The sequence below is a fragment of the Acanthochromis polyacanthus genome, chromosome 2, assembly GCF_021347895.1.
Source record: "Acanthochromis polyacanthus isolate Apoly-LR-REF ecotype Palm Island chromosome 2, KAUST_Apoly_ChrSc, whole genome shotgun sequence".
NCBI lineage: Eukaryota > Metazoa > Chordata > Actinopteri > Pomacentridae > Acanthochromis > Acanthochromis polyacanthus.
The window spans coordinates 1,636,705-1,661,507 of NC_067114.1; the positions used below are offsets into that span (position 1 = coordinate 1,636,705).

General features: G+C 37.8%; 1 protein-coding gene across 2 annotated transcripts in view; it reads right to left on the reverse strand.

Annotated features, from left to right (window-relative positions):
* The window catches only part of trip4 (thyroid hormone receptor interactor 4), a 132,026-nt gene that overhangs the window by 72,329 nt on the left and 34,894 nt on the right, over window positions 1-24,803 (reverse strand). The window contains exon 12 of one of the 2 annotated variants that reach the window (XM_051936727.1): window positions 1,875-1,977. In XM_051936727.1, coding sequence (XP_051792687.1) covers window positions 1,875-1,977 — 103 coding nt within the window. Of the gene's footprint in view, window positions 1-1,869; window positions 1,978-24,803 lie in introns of those variants that run through there. The other variant, XM_051936728.1, reaches the window with a different exon arrangement.

The following is a 24,803-nucleotide window of genomic DNA, read 5'->3' on the forward strand; positions in this document are numbered from 1 at the left end:
ATATGAAAAAAAACACAATATTGAAATGTTAACAAGGTAAAAAAGAAAAGCAATTTTCCCTGCAACAGGTCTCTAAATTAATTGGTTTGTATTCAGATCAAATCTAACCAAGTTTTTGCTTTTTTGACAAGCAGAGAGACGAACAAACAGCACTGCAATATCAGAATTAGTCATATTGGTCACATTATGTAGGCACTCTGATTGATAATCTGACAAAAAAAATCAACTGTCATCTTGTTGTGTTGCTAAACGGTTGTCAGAAAAGGAGGAGATGGTGGTGATTGTGAGTGAGTTTGGCTGAGAGTAATTACATCACATGTGAGAGCCAGAGCTGGAACGAAGCCGCCAAGCAGTTGGATAATAAGAAAGACAGAATACTAAATCACAGTCTGAAGAGAAGTGTAGTTGGAAAAAACTCAATTCAAATGTGGTTAAAAGCCTCCACAAAAGGGCTACTACAAGAAACTGAGGAAAGGTGGCGACCCTAAACAACAAGCCTGTGGCTGGCAATGGTTAAAGAAATCTTCCTAATGGAAAACCTGAGACACGTTGAAAATGCAAGAAGCACAACTGTAAGAAATATGCTCAATTGTACCAGACTATAGATACTGGCATGGAAAAGTAGCTGCAAATAGATTCATAAACAAGACTACATGGATAATATCAAATGAACAAACCTCTCTAGATATTTCTTTTGCACTTAGTTTTATCTTCGTCGACCTCAGTAAAGATTAAACTGCAGAAGAAGCAGGCTGCAGGTATTGTAGAAATGAAAGATAAAATCCATTAGTGGTTAATAATCTGCGACGGGAAACTTTAACAAAGCCCCGTTTATTTATCCACCAATAAAACGTAAAGTGCTGATTCATAAACCACAAGCTATTGTTGGTTTAAATAATGCAGGTACAGATTTCCCTACAGCAATCTGCAACAGCAAGCCGGTAGTAAGGTGTCAGCAGGTTTCATCACGTTCAGCCTTTTATTCAACATCATCAATTTAAGATGACTAAAAAGCAAAAACAAGAAAAGTACCAGAACACACGAGTGACCTGATGTATCACTTCAGATGTAGAGGAGCCGGGAAGTGACAAATGATAAAACAGAGCTAAAGGCTTTAATAGTATTTACAGACTTCTAAAAGCTTCCATATCAGTAATGTGTTTTTTCGAGCCTTGCTGACATCCTGCTGAACAAGAAGTTCATTTAATCTCTTGCTGTTCAGGTCTGAGCTGAACCTCTAAAACCCTTTTTAAGGTATTCATCATATTCACAGAAATGGAGACAAGGCCATCATATCCAGTTTAGTGTTTTGTAAAAAGGGCACAGCTCCTGCTACATTTTACCTTGAGCCTCTCAAAAAGCAGTCTCCATCGATCTGAAAAGATCTAAAAGAGGCACAGCTGCATAAACAATCCTCTCAAGTCTTTAGAGGGTTTTGAAATATTAACAAAAGAGCTTGCAGGTACATCATTTTGCAGTAGCAGCCACGGCAGCAGAGGGAAAATGTGTTTGAGTCCTATTATAAATCACACAATACAGCAACAACACTGCACATCCAGGCCTGGCTTGTCCCCCAGGCAACCTGACAGTAAAACCCTGTCTTTACAGATGGCTCTCAGAGACAATCTGTACATGTGAGTGTGAGCATGCTTTGTGTGTCTGCAATTCTGTTTTATTAATGAAAATATAGTAATGGGGAAGCGCCTGGCATTATCGCTCTTTCACATATCTATTTATGTATGCATGTGAGCGTACAGAACGCACAGGAGGAAGCTGATAAAAAGAAAAAGAAGAAAGAAATAAAGAAACCCTTAGTTGGCTCGAGCTAATTCCATCCACTCCACTTCCCCTGACATGAAAGAAGAAGGACTTACAGATCTTGTGCTTCCCTTTCATGGGGAATTTCACCAGCAGCTCCTGGGGGTTGGTGCAGATGAAGACGAATGGAGAAGCCGACTCCTCACAGGTATCAGGGAACTGCAGGGGCGGCGGGGGGAAGGGATGATGAAAAGAACAGTTTAGCATCGCCTTACACACAGCTAGCATGTCCACATTGTGCACAGAAAATATGTTAAAGCCTGCGATGGTTATGAATCATTCAGCGAGTGTCTGTTTGCACGCCTCCACCGTGCTACATGTCCTCTATGCCTGATGTAATACTACATGCCTGACAGCAACTGATAGTTATGAGTCTCTCTGGGTCTTATGCACTATAATTGCACAACTAATGATGCAGTTGCTAATGAGAGCAGCTGCAGCACTTGTGAGTCGTACGGATGACACAAGATGCTGAAAAACCTCATTTGCAAAGGCTTTCTCAAACGCATATTTTTCAGACAGACAATGCTATGCAATCACAATAACAAAATCAGGAAGCTTAATTTGTAGAGTAGCGGTGTCAAACCCATTTTAGTTCAGGTTCCACATCCAGCCCAGTTTGATCTCCAGTGGACCGGACCAGTAAAACCACAGCATAATAACCGATAAAAAATAACCACAACTCCTAATTTTCTCCTTGCAAAAAGCTTGTTCAAAATGACAAAAGACAGACAAAAAAATACAAAAACAAGACAAAATATTACAAAAAATGAGACACAAAATGACAAAAACAAGAAGGAAAATAGCAAAAATGAGACAAATGAAACAAAAAACTCAAAACAAAGAATAAATCAAAACACAAAATGACAAAAATAAGACAAAAAACATAAGCGAGATAAAAAGGAAACACAAAATGACAGAAACATGAGACAAACGACAAAAATCAGACAATAAAACAACACAAACAAGACAAAATATTACAAAAAGGAGACACAAAATGACAAAAATAAAAAACAAAATGACCAAAAATTAGATAAAAGACACAAGTGACACAAAAAAAACACAAAACTATGGATAAATGAAAACACAAAATGACAAAAATAAGACAAAAATGCAAGTGAGACAAAAAGGAAACACAAAACAACAAAAACATGAGACAAACAACAAAAGTCTGACAAAAAACAACAAAAACAAGACAAAATATTACAAATATGACACTCAAAACAACAAAACCAAGAAACAAAATAGCAAAAAACGAGATAAACGACACAAAACAAAAAAGAAACAAAAAATTTGACAAAAAAGTTGTAAACTGACAAAATATGGACAAACAACACAATAGAGACAAAAAAACGCAAAACGATCAAAATGATGCTCAAAACAACGAATAAAGCAAAACACAAAATGACAAAAATAAGACAAAAAACACAAGCGAGACAAAAGGGAAACAAAACGACAAAGACATGAGAAACAAAACTCAAGCAAAAAAAGACAGAAAACAACAAAAAGAAAATATTACAAAAAATTAAATACAAAAGGACAAAAACAAGAAGCAAAAAAGCAAAAAAAATGAGACAAATCACACAAGTGAGACAAAAAACAAAACAACGAATAAAGCAAAACACAAAATGACAAAACTAAGACAAAAAACACAAGCGAGACAAAAGGGGAACATAAAATGACAAAGACATGAGACAAATAAAAGTCAAGCAAAGAAAGACAAAAAACGACAAAAAAGACAAAATATTACTGTACAAAAATCAGAAAAGAACAATGAAGAATCCAGTATTTTACTTTATGATCCAAACAACTTGTCATGGTCTAGAAATGATTTTAAATTTATAGTTTTACTAATTTTCTTCTCTGTAATTTTCCCACTCTGAGGACCGGATTGGACCCTCTGGAGGACCGCTTTTGGCCCACGGGCCTCATGTTGGACACCCCTGCTGTAGAGTATTTGTGCTAGTCTAGTAATTACACAAAGAATTGTTGCCTCCCAAAACGGCAAGATGTGCATGTATAAAAACACATCGCATTAAACCGTGACACATTTATGAACAGCACATAACCACACTGCATTCCTATGAAGGAGAAGGCATTTTACAGCCCATAATTGACGGCAGCCCACAGCACACAGAGGCCGAGAGACAAGAGAAAACCTCTCTCCCCCGGTGTTATTGATTGGTCTCTCAGGTGAGAGTAGGGAATTGACTGACACAGTGACAAAGGAGTCATCTTTCCCATCACTGGCAGCCAACGGCTCTCAGCTCATCCAATTTCCTCCAGCGCTATCAGATAGTGCCCATGATTGCATCTAGCCGGCCAGGAAGCGGCTCTTTTCATGACAGCATGCTTTTTCCTCCCCACCCCCTCTGCCTTATTCACAGCCTCTCTATCTCCCTCAAAGGAGCACTGAAGGTTGTGACAAATTTGGGGCTTTTAAAGGAAATCAACAGAGTCTGCAACCCATCTGTACGGTCCCTGACAAACTGGGGGGAGATGATAGAGATGCTTATGTCACATTAAAGTCCACGGCGAGTGATAAAATATGTAAACACTCAAGGAGTCGTTAGACGCTGGTGGGGATGCGAGGAGAGCCCCTTGATTGCTCCTTCCTATGGCAAATGACACAGCGATTCCAATTAAATTAGGGTTTCCAGTTAGAAAGCCTCCCCGACTGCCCTTCAAATAAATTGTCTGCGATTTAGTCGGGGTGAAAGAAGGTGAAGGTTGAGACCTTACAATGTCGCTTTGCAGGATATGGTTGATAATACGTAATATATAATTTATTAAAGTCCTATGAAAAGATGAAATCCAACTATAAGACCCAAGATACACTGCTGAGTGTGTGACTAAAATCTGATTTAACCCTGGTGTCATCCTGTAGGTCTAAATTGACCCATTTCAAAGTTTGAAAATGTGGAAAAAAAAAATATTTTCACTGTGAAAGTTCTGACGTTCACATTTTGAACATTTTCGGGAAATCTTTCAACATTTTTAGGTGGAAAAAAGAAATGTGGAAAATGTTTCTTGAAGAACATTCACATAAAAATCAACCAAAATCCAGCGAATTTCGCTGGATTTTGGTTGATTTTTATGTGAATGTTCTTCAAGAAAATATTAGAAGTTTTACTGATATACATGGAATCACTTTAGATATTTTTAGGATTTTTTTTGAAGATTTTTACTCATTTGTTGAAAATATTTACAAGAATTTTCTTGCCAAATTTGGGGATTTTTTTAAAAATAAAACTTTTAAGGGAAACTTTTAAGGAATTATTGGAATTTTCTTCCTGAAGGTTTTGCAAATTTTCAGAAATTTGGGGAATTTTGGATTTTTTTCAGACAAGGAAACAGTATTTTTTGGTGCTCATTAATCAGGACAACAGGAGGGTTCAGTTCCTCTCTGCCAACGACCTCCACTGTGATCCATCTAGGGATCAACTGATTATCAGATTGACCAATTATTAGATCAAATATTTAGCATTTTTTCTGCTTATCTGGATTGTTCTTTTTCCCCCCAATCTCTGGTACCACAAATTAATTACAAACACCGTATCATGTCTATGTGGAGTCGCCACTTAAGTCTTCTTCTATGTCCAACAATTATTAGAAACATATCAGTGAGCCACACTGTTAATCCCTCATTACCATTAACGCTCCCAGTGGTATTAAAAGTCACACCAAAGACATATATATTAAGGTGGGTTTAGATTAATACAGAGCAAATGATTATGATATGTACAATTATTCCAGACGGCCATACTGAAAGTCAGATTGAAAGGACGCCATTGTAGGGACAAAATACTAGAAATTAACAGTTATTTATCCAACATGCTTCTTCCAGTAAAAGAAAACAGTGTAATTGCCTGGTAAGAAGCATCCACACACCTAAATAATTAGAAAAATCGAGAATCTATGACCCTACAAATATTAGTTTGGCTGTTGAAGGACACTAGAGCGACGCTATACCACTGCATAACCAAGAGAGCCAATAAAAACAAAAGATAAGTAGTCTTTATCGCCTGCAATCGAGAGCAACTTGGAGTTCAGTATCTTCCTCAAGGATACTTTGGCACATTCAGTGTTTGTGCCACCAAATTTTTGACCAATGGACAAACCATTCTACCATCTAAGCCACCTGTCCTGGTCAGAGCTGTTGGACGTACACCCCCTGTCAAAAGTTTTGAGACACTTTCTCATTCAAATAAATTAGAACCTGTCTCAAAACTTTTGACAGAGGGTGTATATGTAAGGGGTGCTGGTCTATTCATGCCCTGAGCAGCATGTAAGAAAACATTTCACCTCCAAAGTAACCAGAAGCTGCCAGCTGTCTTTCATAAAACTATTTTTTTTTCCTCTAGAGAAAATGAAAAGTACCCGTTAATTTTTTTAGGACAGTTGGAAAAGGCAACAGCCAAATAATATAATAAAATTATTTAATTTGAGGCTTTTATTTCTGCCTGCTTACCTCATTCTTCACTATTAACGCTGCAGTCCATTAGTGTTGAGGTCTAAAGTGGTGTTGCAACACATTTAATTAGAAAAACGGCTTAATTAGGCTGTCGGCTCAAAGTCTGCACCGTAACAAACGTCTGATTGATAACAACATACTGAAACAATACGGACACAATCCTTCAGATGACAAGTTGTTCCTGTTATAAATAAATTATTCACAACAAGATGGCTTTATGAACAATTCATAGTTCATGCATGTATGTAAACATGTGACTGTAGGTTACACCCTCAGAGATGAACCACATCCAAACTAAGTACACACTGGTGCATCAACGGTGAACTCTGGTACCCCAAAAACAGCACAAAGTAAAATGACCTTGCTCTGAGCACAGGTGTGTGTTCTGCATGTGTACGTTATGTAAGGATACCGGATCACGTGACCTAAATATGTAGCGGGCGACTCAGAAACACCCCCACAATTTAATCAGCTGTTCCTTGGATCGTTTCTGACTTTCCCTGACAGTTTCATCCAAATCTGCTCGTCTGTTTTTGAGTAATGTTGATAACAGACAGACGGACAGAAACATACGTCGATCGTCACATAACTCCACCACGTTCCTTGGCGGACTAACATGAGTTCAGACCAGATTTCTCTTCCAATATTCAGGACTTTAAAACTGGAGTAAATTGGCTAAAATCTGCCACAAGTGAACCACCAAAATATAACCTGTTTTTCTCACATATTCCACCTTTAAGTGAAACGTTTCATCATACTGACCTCCTATTTTTGATAATATTTCTATCAGGCTACACAAACAAGGTGTGAAAATGTTGGAGGATAGATCTCAGCTGATGTAGCGTTCTCTTGTTGTCATGGTTACAGCGATGCGATGCCGCTATCTGGCAATGACAGAAATCTTTAACCAATCCGCGGATCCAGACTAGAGAAGGTCAGACTGAAGGCCAGGTATCCCAACCTTGGAGCCAGCCAGGAGGCTCAGACTTTCTCAGGAAAAGACTTCAGAAGGGGCAAAAGTATTTTGACTCTGGCGACCACAACATGGCCAAGGCAAAAATGAAGAATAAACAATCGAAAACAGCCCCAACGGAGAAGATGGAGATCACAAGGGACCACATCCCAACAGTTCAGGACCTGCCTCAAAGAAAGACTTCCATCGTGGAAGGCTAACTGCCTGGTTGATGGTTCAAAGTTTAGTTTTGCTTCATTTCTACCTGCTGTTTACATTTTGTTTACTTTACTCCACTGTTCGTATTCTCTAAGAGCCAGTTGGATAAATAAAAAACAAACACTTGAGAACAACTGGTGATTGTCAACGAGAAAAGTCCAGCAAAGTAGGAGCTGAAAATGTTTCTCTGGATCTGAAACAAAACTGAACACATCTGGATGTCTAAACATATCACACTCGAAAACATGAATGGATGTTAATGTCCTCTTATTTTCATGACATCACTGCCAAAATCTGATCACTTGGTCCTTGTGTCATTTCTGACCTTCTCTGAAAAGTTCATCCAAATCTGTTGGTCAGTTTTTGAGTAATGATGCTAAGAGACAGACAAACGTACGCCGATTCATTCTTTGGTGGAGTAAAAAAGCCAAACATGGAAGAAAAGAAACCTTAATAAAAAAATGTTTAACCACAGTTTAACTATTGAAAACATATTCTTAAAGCAATGCAGGCTTTAATTTTTCACGTCCCTCTTGCGTAAGCTGCCTTTTGCACCACGACTCCTCGTCTTTAGCTGAGACGTTGCTTCAGCAAAGAGAAACTTTCCATTTTCAGCACAAGAATGGTAAAGCTGCTTTCTGGTCAGACAGCAGAGATGACCACAAACAGAGAAGTTCACACCTGGTGCACTCCTACATCACCCTCTGGCTGCTTCAGGTTTACATCCACACCGGCTGTCTCATCATTTAAACCTCACAACGTTTCCACCTCTCAGTCTAAATTGAATGCTACCAAATTAACATAAAGCAGTGCAAGGCTAAACATTCAGAGAGTAAGTGAAAGAGAGAATATTCATCTCCTTTTGCCTTCTAAGCGCACTGAAATAAATTTAAGATTCCAATCACCGTGCACACAAACAGCTTAATAAACTACAAAAACAGTGAAATTGCCTACATTATGTTGCTGAGGAGCTCAATCTCCTCTCACATAAGATCAGTGAAAAGGAAAAACTATTTTTCCTCTTTGTGGTGTCAGTGAAGAGGTCAGGAAAATGGAATAAACATGAGGAACCGTCTGTGCGTTCGGATTTCATTCATGTTGCAAATAAATATGCAGCAACTGAACGTCCTGTTAATCAGTTCTGGTGCAAACTGGCCTCAAGCACTGGAAAAAATGCCCCTCTGAAAACCAGAAAAACAAACTGATTTTAAAGAAGTTTTACCTTGAAATAAGTGGGAAAAAAAATCTGACAACAGAAGAAGTGAAAAATGGCTTGGTAAGATTTCTTGAAATAAGATGTGATATTTAGAATCTTGAGATCTTAAATTTAGCTGTGAAAACTTATTTTACCAGGATTGTTTGTCTGCAATTAAGCCAAACATGCTAAAAAAAAACTAAAAAAAAACAGTAGTTTTCATTCAAAGATAGACTTTTGCTTTCATGTAACCACCTAATTTAAATTTTAGATGTTGTAACCCTCCTGTTGTCTTCATTTACACGACCAAAAAATATTGTTTCCTTGCTGAATTTTTTTTTTAATTCAGCAAAAAATTCCCCAAATCTTCAGGAAGAAAATTCCTTAAAAGTTTCCCTTAAAGGTTCTATTTAAAAAAAAAATCCCAAATTCAGCAAGAAATAAAAAAATTTTAAAAAATGAAAAAACTAAAACATTGTAAATATTTTCAAAAAATGAACAAAAATCTTCCAAAGAAATACTAAAAATATTTAAAGTGATAACCAAAAAATGTTGGTAAGATTTGGAGTCTTTGCAGTGAGGATGGAGCGAACAGAGTGGTCACGATGACTCTGACGGAAAAATAAGGCGCCCTGAAAAATGCCTGAAGCATTAAGACGTACAAATCATGCTACAAAAACTGTAACAGACGTTTAACATCAGGACAATTTTTCTATGATCTCTGAGTAATGAAGAAAAAAAGAACAATGTGTTAAAACTGAGATGTTACAGTAGACCACGGGCTTCAAATTCATCTTAGTTCAGGTTCTACATTCAGCCTGATTTTATCTCAAGTGGGCCAGACCAGTAAAACCACAGCATAATAACCTATAAATAACCACAACTCCTGATTTTCCCTGGCAAAAAAGTATGTTCAAAATGACAAAAGTCAGACAAAAGAAAGACAAAAAAAAGTTTTAAAAAAAACAAGACAAAATATTACAAAAAATTAGAAAAATGACAAAACGAGAAACTAAATGACAAAAACTGAGACAAACAGAAAAGACAAAAAGACAAAAAAGTTAAAAAAAAACAAGACAAAATATTACAAAAATGAGGAAAAATGACAAAAACGAGAAACTAAATGACAAAAAATGAGACAAACAAAAAAGACAAAAAGACAAAAAAGTTAAAAAAAATAAACAAGACAAAATATTACAAAAACGAGAAATGACAAAAACGAGAAACTAAATGAGAAAAATGAGACAAACATGAAACAAAAAGAGACAAAAAGACAAAAAAGTTAAAAAAACAAGACAAAATATTACAAAAAAAGAGGAAAAATGACAAAATGAGAAACTAAATGACAAAAACTAAGACAAACAAACAGAAAGACAAAAAAGTTTAAAAAAAACAAGACAAAATATTACAAAAAACAAGAAATGACAAAAACGAGAAACTAAATGACAAAAAATGAGACAAACATTAAACCAAAAGAGACAAAAAAGACAGAAAAAAATTAGAAAGTGACAAAAAATGAACAATTGACCAAAATTAGACAAAAAATTCCAAAAGCAAGAAACAAAAGGACAGATAAATGGAAAAACAACACAAGCTAGACAAAAAAAACACAAAACAACAAAAACGATACACAAAACAATGGATAAAGCAAAACACAAAATGACAAAAATAAGACAAAAACACAAGTGAGACAAAAGGAAACATAAAATGACAAAAATATAAGACAAACAGCAAAAATCAGATAAAAAAACTACAAAAACGAGACAAAATATGACAAAAATGAGACACAAAACGACAAAAGAACAATCTAGCATTTTACTTTCTGATCCAAACAACATGTCATGGTCTAGAAATGATTTTAAATTTATACTTTTGCTAATTTACAATCTGCAGTTAATGTCTTCTCTGTAATTTTTCCACTTTGAGGGCCGGATTGGACCCTCTGGAGGACCACTTTTGGACCACGGGCCTCATGTTGGACACCCCGGTGTTAGACTAGAGTTGAATCTTTCAGAATTGGAGATGGCAGGAAAGAAAGAAAGCAACATGAGGCGCTTCCTGCAAAGATGAGCCTCATTTGAGATCATTACAAAAAAACCTCTGGTTCCACAAGATGGCTGTATTGTCGGTGGTCCTCAAGCAGACAAAATGGTGGTGGTCGAGCTGAACTCAGATGAAACAGGCGTCGCTGCAGCCCGAGCTCCAGTGTGCTCATGTGAGACCCTGCCAGTTGCCTGCTCTTTCATCCTCCATTAGCTAATTAGCATTTAAAGCTGTTGAATGTGCTGCTTTGCCTCACAACCTCCCCCACCTAATTGTTTCCATTCCACGTTAATCAAAAGGGCACGGAACGCTGCGGTTGTGTGACAAGGAGGTTTTCTGCAGCCCTCCATGTTCATCAGGAAGGATGTAATGGAAGCACAGCGGACGCTTCGGCTCGTCATCAAACGCAGGAATGGAGTTAAGAAACTGTTTGAGTGAATTTACACGGAAACACCACGGGCGACGACGTTCGTCACGTGATCTCAGACCGGCACACTAGACAGTGGTAGGTCAGGCTCACAGCCCCGGGGCATTCTGGGTAGACGGACTAATGGGTTAGACATGGGGAGAGATTTGAGGGGGCATGTACAGTTCTGGGGACGGCTGCACTCCAAAAACTCAAAATCTTACCAAGTCCATTTGTCTTATTTTTAGTCGAAATGTCTCATCCCACTTGATTTAAGATAAATTCACTCAACAAGTGACATTTCAGCAGACGGAGGGACTTGTTTAAAGACAATGTATCTTAAAAATCTTGTTAAGTCAAATAATCTTGAAATTATCTTGTTTTAACCCTCGTGCTATCCTGAAAATCTGAAAAAAAATAGATACTGTCACAGTGAAACTTCTGATGTCCACATTTTCAACATTTTTGGGAAATGTTTTGGTGGAAAGAAAGAAATATTTTTAAAAAAATGTTTAAGAACTTTCAGAAAAAAAATCAACCAAAATCCAGCGAATTTTGCTGGATTTTGGTTGATTTTTTTTCTGAATGCTCTTAAAAAAAAATCAGAAGTTTTACCGATATATATGGAATTACTCTAGATACTTGTAGAATTCTTTTGGAAGATTTTTATTCATTTTTTGAAAACATTTACAATTTTGACATTTAAAAAATTAATTAGTATTTCTTGCCAAATTTGGGGATTTTTTTTTTTTAAAAAAGTAAAACTTTAAAGGGAAACTTTTAAGGAATTTTCTTCCAGAAAATTTTGCAATTTTTTTTTTTTTTAGAGAAGGAAACAATATTTTTTGGTGCTGTAAATGAGGACAACAGGAGGGTTAAGACACTTAAGCTTGACAAACCTGGTAAAATAGAGCTTAAAATAAGTTTTCCCAGCTAATATTCAGATCTCAGTATTCTAAATATCATCTCTTATTTCAATAAATCTCACCAAGCCATTTTTCACTTGTTCTATTGGCAGATTTTTTTCACTTATTTCAAGGTAAAAGTTCCTTGAAATAAGTTCCTTTCCCTTGTTTTGAGAGGGGCATTTTTTCCAGTGTGCATTAAAATGCCTCAGCGTGAATCGTGTATCAACAGCTGATTGCTTCCAATTTCTGTTCTGTTGGAAGTCAGAAAACTGTGAGACTAAGAGCCGGAGTTCAGTCTGATGAACTCAGTCACCGAGTTCGGAGGACAATGTGCTCATTAGCTCTCATGTCAGAGTTTAACGGGATAAACTTGAAGCTGTTAGCTGAGCTTAGCATGTTAAGGGTTGAGATTATCAGACCTGATATCTAGAATTCTTCTGATTATTGGTGCCGTCTTTATTTTTTAACCACTTTCAGATAAAATATATAAACTTTAAAATGTACAGTTTTTTCTCTGATGCAGCCATCCTAATCTATCTTCAGCCAAAACTCTGATCTCTTTAAAACGTCCCATCTGATTGGTTACATGTCATCAACACTTAAAGGAACATTTATTAGGTTTTCTTTTGATTAAACACGTGGAAACCATAAATAAAGAGAAGAATTTCTACAAAGTTTTGTGTTGGTGTTTGTGTTATTTTAAATTTTGGCAGGAGGATTTCGCTTTTACTAAAATATATATTGGCTATTGTTTATTGTTTATTGTTTATTAGGATCCCCATTAGCTCCCACAAGTGTTTGCTCGTCTTCCTGGGGTCCACACATAAAAATCAAAATTTTCCAAACATTAAAACATACATAATATATTACAATAATATCCTATTAAAAACAAAAAATAAATAAAACAAATCTAACAGTATGCTATAAAACACATCATCTAACAACTACTGCTGAAAACCAAGTTGCGTAATCTTGTTTTTATACAGTAATTTGTTATTAATGTATCTGATGTTCAAAGGAAGTGAGTTCCAGGCCTTTGCTCCTCTATAGGCAATAGTTCTTTTCCTGCAGTTTGTCCTGAACCCAGGGACAATATTTTGTCTATTGGTCTCCTTTATTATTACTAATTGGTATCAGCGCTGAAACAACATACCTGATAATTGCTAACAGAAACAATGAGCCCTGGCATCTCTAAAGGCTAATCCGTTAGTTTTAGGTTTTCAGCCACGTCAACGAGGCGTCATGTAGCACAAAACTGATTATTCAGACTATGAGCACAACAAATCAACAGTCACGTACATGCAGTCTGCTTTATGCTGGATGTATACAGACATAATGCACACACGTGGAACATCTGCACATAGTAAACTGACATGTAACATTGGTTGTAGTGTGTTTAGACCTCAGGAGTCCATGTCAGCAGATACAGAAGCCCTCTCTAATAGATCTGTTATATCTTGTATGGTTGACCCTAAACCAAAACCAAAAACTACACGACAACATGCTGTGGTTTTACAGGAATGTATGAACTGGGCTGACTCTTAGCCAGGCAGTCTGCAGTTCAGTTATCATTACTGCAGGACACAGTCAACCATATTTAGATGTTTTTTCCCATGAAAATAATCACTTCCCGTCTTAAAACGGCTTAAAGAAATTCTGCTGCTTCCTCTAAAATGTGCAGATCTATGAGATCTCAGCTTCTATCTCCAGCAGCTCTGTGTTACGCGCTGCAGCTCAAGCACACCAGCTCACCTACGACTCGGTTGCACCATCGGGCTAATTCAGCTGCACACGTTTGAATCGGAACCAGTTCTGAAGAATAATGATGCCATGCAAAGCTCTCCCCAGCATGTAGACAGGATTACTTCCTTATGTCGGTTCCATATGAAAAAAGCTAATTAGTGCTTTCGGTTTGTTCCACGGCCGTCTGAATGTGCGTTTCTGAGAGTCTACGCTGCAGCTGTAAGGCAGAGATGCGTTTAAAAATCACCATATGGACACTCTAACAAGATAAATACCTTGGTTTTCACTGGAGCTTCTTTAAGATGTCCTGACGACGTGTAGTTAATTTTCTGCTTCCAGACAGTCAGAATAATTTGTGTTTAATCACTTCTTCCTACCAGAGACTGAGCATCATGTACCTGATTTAAACTGAAGCGTCTTTGTATTTGTAGTGCAGACGTGCTGCGACGCTTTGAAAATGCCAGGATGTGTGGGAGCGGAGCAGGAAAACATGCTGCAAATGTGGATTCAAACATTTAACGAGAGCCCGACTGAATGAAGAGCAACGCACGAAAAGCTGAACAGCGAAAAGGTGAAAAATTCATGCAGCATCACAGCCTCTTCACACACTGCCAATTCAATAAACTGCCCACTATTTAATTTGCTGGGATCAAGCCAGAGGGGATTCAACAATAACCAACTGCAATAATATGAAATTCACACGTTCATTGGAAAAAGCGAAAAGGGCCCGGCGGGGCACGGGCTGCTGGAGGGAAGGCTTTGGCTACGAGGAACAACAGTGGCTTAGAGGGCAGAGAGAGGGCACCGTGACCCGACTGCTCCTCGTTTAGACCCTCATGTGTGCACTTCATCATCTGCCTTCTATATACTGTACTATTCATCGTCAGCGCAGTCCAAACACCATGAGTTACGATCAGCATCCGATGAAAACAACATCCATCTTAATAAAAGCAACTAAAACGGAGCCAGGATCTGACAGCAGGAACACAAACCTTTGAGTCCAAGCTTGTCAAGTAACAGCTCAACAAGCCAACACTGTTCCCTCTCCTCTCCTCTCTCTCTCTCTGGCTCTTTTCAGCTGCTGTCGGCAATTACGGGCAGCAGAGACAAGTAATCTCCTTCTGGGCGACAGGGCCAGACCAGAACAGGCATGTGGAGTGGGTGGGGAGGGTGGGGAGGGTTTGGGGGGAACTGGCCCCAGCCTCAGCCCCAGCCAGGCCCTGCTTGGCTGCACTCAATCTCAGCCCAATAAAAAGCCCTTCATTGGCAGGGTGCAACTGAGCCAGACGGGCTGGGAGCATGTGGCTTTTAAAAATAAGGAGGGTGGAATAAGAGAGAGGGGGGGGACAGAAAGGAGCAGGCAGAGGGGAAGATGGGGAGTAAAAAAATGAGGATTCGACGGATAACAAGAGCACAGGGCGAGGAAGAAACGCAGAGATTTTCTGATAGATAGGGAGCTCCAGAAAACCCACCCCAGAAGAAGGAGACTTGAGAAACGCTGCTTACAGTTTGTGTCAAGGCTGGTTTCACCCGGGGAATGGAGAAACAGATGGGTTGTCTGAGCTGTGGACTACATGTGGGAGGTGAAAGGGTGTTGTTGGGAACTGTATGCACCGGCAATCGTTTGCCAATCATTCTTTAATCTATCCTGCCCCCCCAAACAACACGAGCCCGTCTCTGGCATTCATTAACCCTCCAACAAACGCAGCTGCCCTCAGGAAACTTGCACTGTAACTGCTTTTCGGCTTATTTTTTTGCACGCTAGTAAGTGTATTATTTGTTTTTCCATCGCTGCACAACACAGGAACAGAGCACACACAGACACGCAAACACAACAGGCTGTACACACACGACTAAACACAGCACAGAGTTAACATATGTAGAGCTGCTTACACACCGAAAATATTTGGGTTTTTTTACGCTATAGAGCAGGAGAGTCAAACTCATCTTAGTCCAGGTTCCACATTCAGTTTGATCTCCAGTGGACCAGACCAGTAAAACCAGTAAAACCACAGCATGATAACATAGAAATAACCACAACTCCTGATGGTCCTCTGGTTTGAGTGCAAAAATGTTCTCATTTAAGGAATTATCTTTCTATAAAACATCATGAACAACCTGAAATTTCTGAAGAAAAATAAGTTCAATTCCATCCACATTCATCCTCAGTTTATCATTTCCACATTACAACTTCCAGATCACAGAGTGTCTACAAAGGAACACAATATTTAGTCACCTGGACCTGAACCATGGAGGGTTTTACTGCATGATCAATGTGACAAAAGTCAGACAAAAAAAAGAGAGAAAAAAACCCAACAAAAACAAGACAAAATATTTCAAAAATGAAACCAAAAATGACAAAAATGAGGCAAATGACACAGAACAAAACAAAAATGAGACACAATATTCGTCAAAAAAGTTACAAAGCGACAAAAAAACCAGACAAACGACACAAAGGAGACAAAAAACCCACAAAATGACACAAACAGTACAGAAAACAATGGATAAAACAAAACACAAAATGACAAAAATAAGACAAAAAATACCAAAAAGGAAACACAAAATGACAAAAGCGAGAAACAAAGTGACAAAAACACGAGACAAACGACAAAAATCAGACAAGAAAAGACAAAAACCAACAAAAACAGACAAAATATTACAAAAATGAGACACAAAACGACAAAAGAACAATCTAGTACTTTACTTTATGAGCCAAACAACTTGTCATGGTCTAGAAATGATTCTAAATTTATAGTTTTACTAATTTACAATCTGCAGTTAATGTCTTCTCTGTAATTTTTACACTTTGAGGGCCGGATTGGACCCTCTGGAGGACCACTTTTGGACCACGGGCCTCATGTTGGACACCTCTACTAGAGAGTTTATGCAAATTTCCCTGTCTCTTTTTCAAAAACACAAATTCTAACCAACATGCAGCTCATTCAGATGCATTTGAAAGCCCGTACAGTGTAAAAGCCCATCCATCAGCGGTGACTGGAAGCGTCTCATCCTTCAGCAGACTGTACACTTTCCAGCCTGGTGTCAATCATCTGCACTTCAGACTGTGGTGCTGCTTAGACTTTTATAACACGGCTCCAGTTCTGTCATCACCCTAAAACCTTCGCCTGAAGCATAACCACCGAGCCGCATATCGTCGCCCGTAAATCTTGCTATCTTATCAGCGGTGGCTTCTTTACAAGCTTCTGGCAAATGTCCTGAAGAGGAGTGTGGTGAAAAATGGACGGTGTGACGGGCTTGGACAGCGGATCTGCTCATTCCTGCCGTCTGTGCTGCCTCACCTGGATGGCAAACTGGCTGGAAAACCCTCACATTTGCTGTCGTTTTACAACGGGGCAGCTGCTTCTTTCCAAAGTTGCACAACAGCTTCATCTTTGTAGGTCACGTATGGCGGAGAACCAAAAATACGTTTCCACACGCTGCCTCTCAGATGCTCCCGTGTTGTGATCGTACCATCAGCACAGCTTTGCTCAGCAGTGTCCTCCCACGTTTTTATTTGTTAGCTGAATATCAACAGGACATGCGAAAGGCCAAATGGACGGTGATTTTAAGAGCTTCTCTGCTGACTCACAATGTAAACTCTGTGAAACAGTCAGACTAACTCGGGGTTGTTCCTGCATGAGGAGGTTTGAGTCGGCACAAGAGAGAAAATAATAAAAACTGAGAATAAAGGGAAAATTTTCAGCGAGTTTTGACGATTGAGATTTCGTACACTTTAAAAGAATACACTTTTTGCTCATTAGACGGTCAGAAATAATCTCAAACTGCACAGATTCTTTACAAACTTTTTGTATCATCGTTCATATTTTTGCTGTTTTCAGGCCTAAAACCAACATGGCCGCCTACAACCAAACACCACATGGCATTTTACAGAAAAAACCTCCTAAATACTATAATATACAATTGAGTAAAATTAAAAACAAAAGTTATTTCTAAAGATATAATAGTAAACCTGTTGACTACTTTACATTAAATAAGTCAGAAAGCCTTGGAGTCTTCCAGTCTTTTCTTCAGGAGGAAATGACATCATGTGGAGCAGGTCATGTGATCTGGAATGAACACACTTCCTGGAGAGGAGTTTTTGGAACAGGGAACTTAGTGGAAAGGGGTTTAATTTGTTATTTTCCATATAAAATGTGATATATTGCCAAAAAAGAAATATATGTCATGATTATGTCAACTTAAAAAAAAGAACACAATCCAAACTATTTGTGAATCAGCTCATTTTATTATTGTTTAGCTCATTAGAAGGTGGTTGGTGTTAAATTCAGACGTTATTTAGTTGATATTTTAGTGATATCCAGTCATATTTTATTAATAAGTGATTGTTTCCATTATAAATAATGATGGAATTTGTAAAGACATGATCATAATGAACATAAACAAACAGTTAGAATTTTTGGCGTCACCTTTAAAGAGGTTTGAGGCGGCACAGGCGAGAAAACAATAAGAACTTCGACTACTTTTTGCTCAGACGGTCAGAAACATCCACAAACTGCACAGATTCCTTTAAATTAAGGCTAGACGGACACGTTTCCTCATTCTGAGCCTGTGACTGCACATTTTAAATCAGAAACAAATCAGAGCTTCAAAAATTAACGTTTGACTTTCAATTAAAAATTAATAGCCCAGGTCTGTACAGTTGTAGAATATGGGAATAACATGGCTAAAGACGGCTAACGCTGCCTGCTATTTTCTACATTATCAGCACCAATCAGCAGTGGACGAGGCTTTTAAGTCCAGCTGCCACGAAACGCTTAAAAGATTTCAAGAATTTTACAAAAAAATTTGCCTCACATTTCAGGAGTCCTTCGTGTTTTCTGAACCTCTCCCATCTGCCGTTTGCTGCTGATGCAAACTCCCTCCTACATCTGTTTCACATTAAAAGCCTTCCAGCGGTCGGGGAGGGATAATCTTTTCACGTCACATTTACTGTGAAACATCTGCAGGAAGTGCTGAGTTTCATTAAGAGGAACTTAGAATGATGAAAGCACAGCGAGGCGGTGTCGATCAGAATGAATGAAACGGTGAGTGAGAACGGCGTTTTTTCCCGTCTAATAAAAGAGCGACATCAGTGAGGAGGTATCGGCTGACGGTTTTGTTGCACTGATGACAGGAACGGTGTAAAAATGTGAACTTACCATGACAACCATTACAGCCCTCGTATCAAACATTTTACCTCTCTACCCTTCAGTTATTTTCAAATCAGTGCTGACTTTGATTTATGCATATTTATATTTTATTGATGAATTCAACATCACAACACGTCTCGCCAAGACTAAAAGGCCTTTAGAGCAGCAGAGTCAAACTCATTCCAGTCCAGGTTCCACATTCAGCCCAATTTGATCTCAACTGGACCGGACCAGTAAAATCGCAGCATAAAAAGCTACAAATAACCACAACTTCTGAGTTTATCATTTCCACATTACAGCTTCCAGATCACAGAGTGTCTGTAAAGGAACACAACATTTAGTCATCAGGAACTGAACCATGGAGGATTTACTTAAAAAAAGAAAGACAAAAAACAACAAAAACAAGACAAAAAATACAAAAAGGTGAAACAAATGACAAAGAATGAGACAAATGACAAGAAACAAACAAAAAAGACACAAAACATTTGATGGAAAAGTTACAAAGTGACTAAAAAATGCACAAATGACAAAAACGAGACAAAAACGGACAAAAGTGTGAAACAAGACACAAAAACGATACACAAAATAATGAATAACGCGAAACACAAAAAGACAAAAATAAGACAACTCAGGCGAGACAAAAAGGAAACACAAAACGACAAAAACATGAGACAAACAATAGACAAAAAAACCCCTAAAACAACAAAAGTAAGACAAAATATTACAAAAATGAAACGCAAAATGACAAAACCGACATAAAACGCCAAAAAAATTGAGTAAATGACACGAAACAAAACAAAAAGAGAAAAAATTTCACAAAAAAGTTACAAAATGTCAAAAAAATGGAAAAATGAGAAAAACTAGACAAGCAAGAAACAACGCGACAAAAAAGTAGACAAACGGCACAAAACAATGAATAATGTAAAACACAAAATGACAAAAACAAAAAAAACTATAAAAAGACAAACATAAGACAAACATAAGACACAAAACGACCAAAAAACAATGAACAATCTAGTATTTCACTTTCTGATTTAATGAATAAAACGAAACACAAAAAGACAAAAATAAGACAACACAAGCGAGACAAAAAGGAAACACAAAACATGACAAAAATGAGACGCAAAATGACAAAAACGAGACATAAGTGACAAGAATTAGACAAACAACACAAAACAAAAAAAGACAAAAAATTTTTTAAAAAACTTACAAAACATCAAAAAAATGGAGAAATGGACAAAAGCGAGAAACAAAATGACAAAAAGCAGACAGACGACACAAAACAACGAATACTGCAAAACACAAAATGACAAGAAAACAATAAAAAGACAAAATATTACAAAAATAAGACACAAAACGACAAAAGAACAAAGAACAATCCAGTATTTTACTTTCTGATCCAAACAACTTGTCATGGTCTAGAAATGATTTTAAATTTATAGTTTTACTAATTTACAATCTGCAGTTAATGTCTTCTCTGTAATCTTTCCACGTTGAGGGCCGGATTGGACCCTCTGGAGGACCACTTTTGGACCACGGGCCTCATGTTGGACACCCCTGCTTCAGATCTTTCTAATCTCCAACTTGCACAGGTTGTTAAATATTTAGCACTGTTTCTCCATGTATGACGGAGTGAGAGAGCGGTGGCTGCATGAACGGATGTTTAAACCCAAACGGACCGTTTGTCTGTGGCCTGAACAGCTCAGGTGGGCAGGAATATTTCTCCTAACTGGTCCTTTTCAAGGTCTGTACAGTGAGGTAGTGGTTAGCACTTTGGCCTTGCAGCAAGAAGATCCCCGGTTCAAATCCCAGCCTGGGCCTGGGATCTTTCTGCATGGAGTTTGCATGTTCTCCCTGTGCATGCGTGGGTTTTCTCCGGGTACTCCGGCTTCCTCCCACAGTCCAAAAACATGCTGAGGTTAATTGGTTCCTCTAAATTGTCCGTAGGTGTGAATGTGAGTGTGATTGTGTGTCTGTATATGTAGCCCTGTGACAGACTGGTGACCTGTCCAGGGTGTCCCCTGCCTTCACCAGAGTCAGCTGGGATAGACTCCAGCACCCCCCATGACCCTAGCGGTGTATAGAGGATGGAATGGGTTTATTCATGGTAACAAAGACATTCAACTGGAATGTTTCAGGGGTTCGTGTAAACAACTCAATGCAAACAAGACCTCTACTGGCTGTGGCAAACGTCCAAACGACACATGGTGGCCCCTTCAGAAGCTTCATTAATCTCACTTTTAGAGGCTTTCCATCACATACACACAGCTTTGTTTGAAAATCAAGCCTTCTTTTTGCATTTAAGGAAGGGTTATAATCTACGAGCCACAGAAACGCAAGCGAGTCATTTCAAATCTGAATCAAAGCCCAGCCATCAATAATTAACAACGATAAAAAGTGTTCTCTGGCCTTCTCTGCTCACAACGCCTGCAGTACAGAAGACACTAACTGATGCTGATAAATGAATAATTCAGTCTCAACCAGAGCTGAAACAATCACTCAATTGACTGATTAGTTGACTGGCAGGAAATTTAACAGCAAGTGTTTGATAATCAAATAATTGTCAGCAAGTTTTCAAATAAAAACTCCATTTATCTGCTGCAACACCCGATAGTTTCAGCTCCTCGGCTGGAAGGATTTATTGCCGTTGTTTTTCTTTGTCTAATGTGAAGGTAAATTAAATACCTGCAGAATTTAGATGGCTGGTTGAACAATAAACGACATGAAATTTTAACAAGCCACTTTGGGTTTATAGCTTTTAATAGACCAGATGATTAGAATTGAGATTAACTGGGAAAATAAAGGGCTGCACAGTGGATCGGTGGTTAGCACTGTCGCCTCACAGCTCCAAGATTCCCGGTTTGTGTCCCTGCATGGCGTCTCTGTGTTCTCCTGCACATGCATGGGTTTTCTCCAGGTACTCCGGTTTAGTTTAGGAAAAAATATTGTCAATTAAAATGTTGAAACATGTTCTGAAAGCTGAAAAAAATGCAACTTCTTAGCAACTGTCACTGCAACAAATACGCTTAAAACATCACAACTTCCATCGTGATTTTGTAGAAAAGCTGCCATGAATTCAGACATTTTAGGGAGAAACAATCTGTGAAAACACCATGAAATCCTGGAGTTTTTGTATTATTTGTGTCGTCTAATCGTGGACGTAACGAGGAACTGGATACCAGAATTAAAGAATCAGTCGTGAATGAAGAAGTAACCACAGATGCTTTTGTCGTTAAAAAGAATTGATTGAAATCTGTCATTCTGAAATAAAAACACTCTGGTTATTGTGGAAATCAGTGCTGCTTGGAGGTCATTAACGACCACAGAAGTCTCTGTCATGGTGCCTGTTGCTGCTAAACTCATCCATGTCCTGGTGATTGTAGGAGCTTCAGGAGAAATCAGCTGGCTGGAGATTTAACGTTTTCGTATCAGCTCTGGTTGGAGGAATAAATATTGTCAATTAAAATGTTGAAACATGTTCGAAAAGCTGAAAAAAATTAAACTTTTTAGCAACTGTCTCCTGCAATTTCATCGCAACAAATACACTGAAAACATCGCAACTGACATCGCAATTTTTTTGAAAACCTGCCACAATTTCAGACATTTTAGGGACGCAACAATCTGAAAAAAACCCAACAAAATCCTGGAGGGGCTGGAGAATGGATGGATGGGAAAATAAAGGAGGAGTTTTAGCTTTAATGCTAATAATGCTCCAGGCAAGCTTTTATTAATTGCAGTCTAAAACAACCTAACTGCAATTAAGTCTACAAACGTACACATGGTTTTATTTTCAGCTGACCTGTTACCACGTAGCAGCAGAAGGTGCAGACACATGCAGTGTGAGCTGGAACAGACAAAGGCTGCAGGTCATACGGTATCAAACAGAAAGCCAAACCAACACTAACCTTTTCCATCCAAACAGGCAGCTGCTGCAACTCACTTTGTCTCTGTCTGTCTCGGAGCTCGGCATGGTGATTATTAAAAATTTAACGCACTCCTTCACCTACAGAATCAACTGGTGTCAAGTTGGAGAGTGAACATTAATTATCCAGGAGTGTCCAACACCGGCTCCTGGATTTTTTACATTATTAATATCCTCAACACAACAAGAGACATGTCTCATTATTAGAGGCACCGAGGCCACCGTTTTCCAATTACTGCCGCCTGTGTTCGTTTGCTCGGCCGCAAAAATACACATTTTCTTTGCCTGAAAAACCCTCCCTGTTTCCGTGCCACCAAAAGCTCAATTAACACATTTTATGCTGGTAAAAAGTCAAACTTCTCCTTACACTGTAAAAATTCAAAATCTTACCAAGTCTGTTTGTCTTACTTTTAGTCTAAATGTCTCATCCCACTTCATTTAAGATAAATTCACTTAACAAGAGACATTTCAGCAGATGGAGGGACTTGTTTTAAGACAAAGCGTCTTAAATATCTTGTTAAGTCAAACAATCTTGAAATGATCTTGTTTTGAGTTGAATTTTACAAGAAAACTCAAAATAAGTTGAACCCTTGTGTCGTCCTGCAGGTCAAATTGACCCGTTTTAAAGTTTGAAAATGTGGAAAAAGAATATTTTCACAGTGAAAACTTCCACATTTTCAACATTTTTGTGAAATTTTTCAACATTTTTTAATGGAAAAAAAGAAATGTTAAAAAAAAATGTTTCTTTAAGAATGTTCTTAAAGAAAATATTCAAAATTTTACTGATATGTATATGTACTCACTTTAGATATTTTAAAGATTTTTTAGGACGCTTTTTTATTCATTTTTTGAAACTATATACAATTTTTAGAGATTTTTTTATTTTTCAAATGTTTATTTCTTGCCAAATTTGGGGATTTTTTTTAAAATAAAACTTTCAAGGAAAACTTTTAAGGAATTTTCTTCCTGCAGATTTTGCAAATTTTTATAAATTTGGGGAATTATTTTTCTGAATTTTTGGACTTTTTTCAGACAAGGCAACAATATTTTTTGGTGCCGTACATCAGGAGGGTTAAGAGACCTGAGCTTGACAATCCTGGTAAAATAGAGCTTAAATAAGTTTTCCCAGCTAATTTTAAGATCTCTATATTACAAATAAAATATCTTATTTTGAGAAATCTTACCAAGCCATTTTTCACTTGTTCTATTGGCAGATTTTTTTTCACTTATTTCAAAGTAAAAATTCTTTGAAATAAGTTTTTTATTTCTTGTTTTGAGAGGGGCACTTTTTCCAGTGTACTAGAAACCATCACTGTTATGTTGTATGTGTATTTGTATGTGACATCTACCAAACAGGAGAAATCCATGCAGCATTTCCTGTTAACTGATGATTCCTTGGTGTAATAATATTGTGGTGTTTAGTTTCAGAATCAACTCTGAATGTCAGTATAGACCAGGGTGTCCAACATGAGGCCCGTGGTCCAAAAGTGGTCCTCCAGAGGGTCCAATCCGGTCCTCAAAGTGTAAAAATTACAGAGAAGACATTAACTGCAGATTGTAAATTAGTAGAACTATAAATTTAAAATCATTTCTAGACCATGACAAGTTGTTTGGATCAGAAAGTAAAATACTGGATTGTTCTTTTGTTTTGTGTCTCATTTTTGTAACATTTTGTCTGTTTTTGTTGTTTTTTGTCTTTTTTGTGTGACTTTTGTCCTTTTGTGCTTCCTTTTTGTCTCGCTTGTGTTTTTTGTCTTATTTTTCTCATTTTATGTTTTGCTTTATGTTGTTTTGTGTATTGTTTTTGTCGTTTTGTGCTTTTTTGTCTTACTTGCGTTGTTAGTGCATTTTTTGTCATTTTGTTTCTTGCTTTGTCATTTTTTGTCTTGTTTGTATAATTATTTTGTCTCATTCTTCTCGTTTGTCCATTTTTTTGTCGCTCTGTGACTTTTTTGTGGAACTTTTAGTCTCTT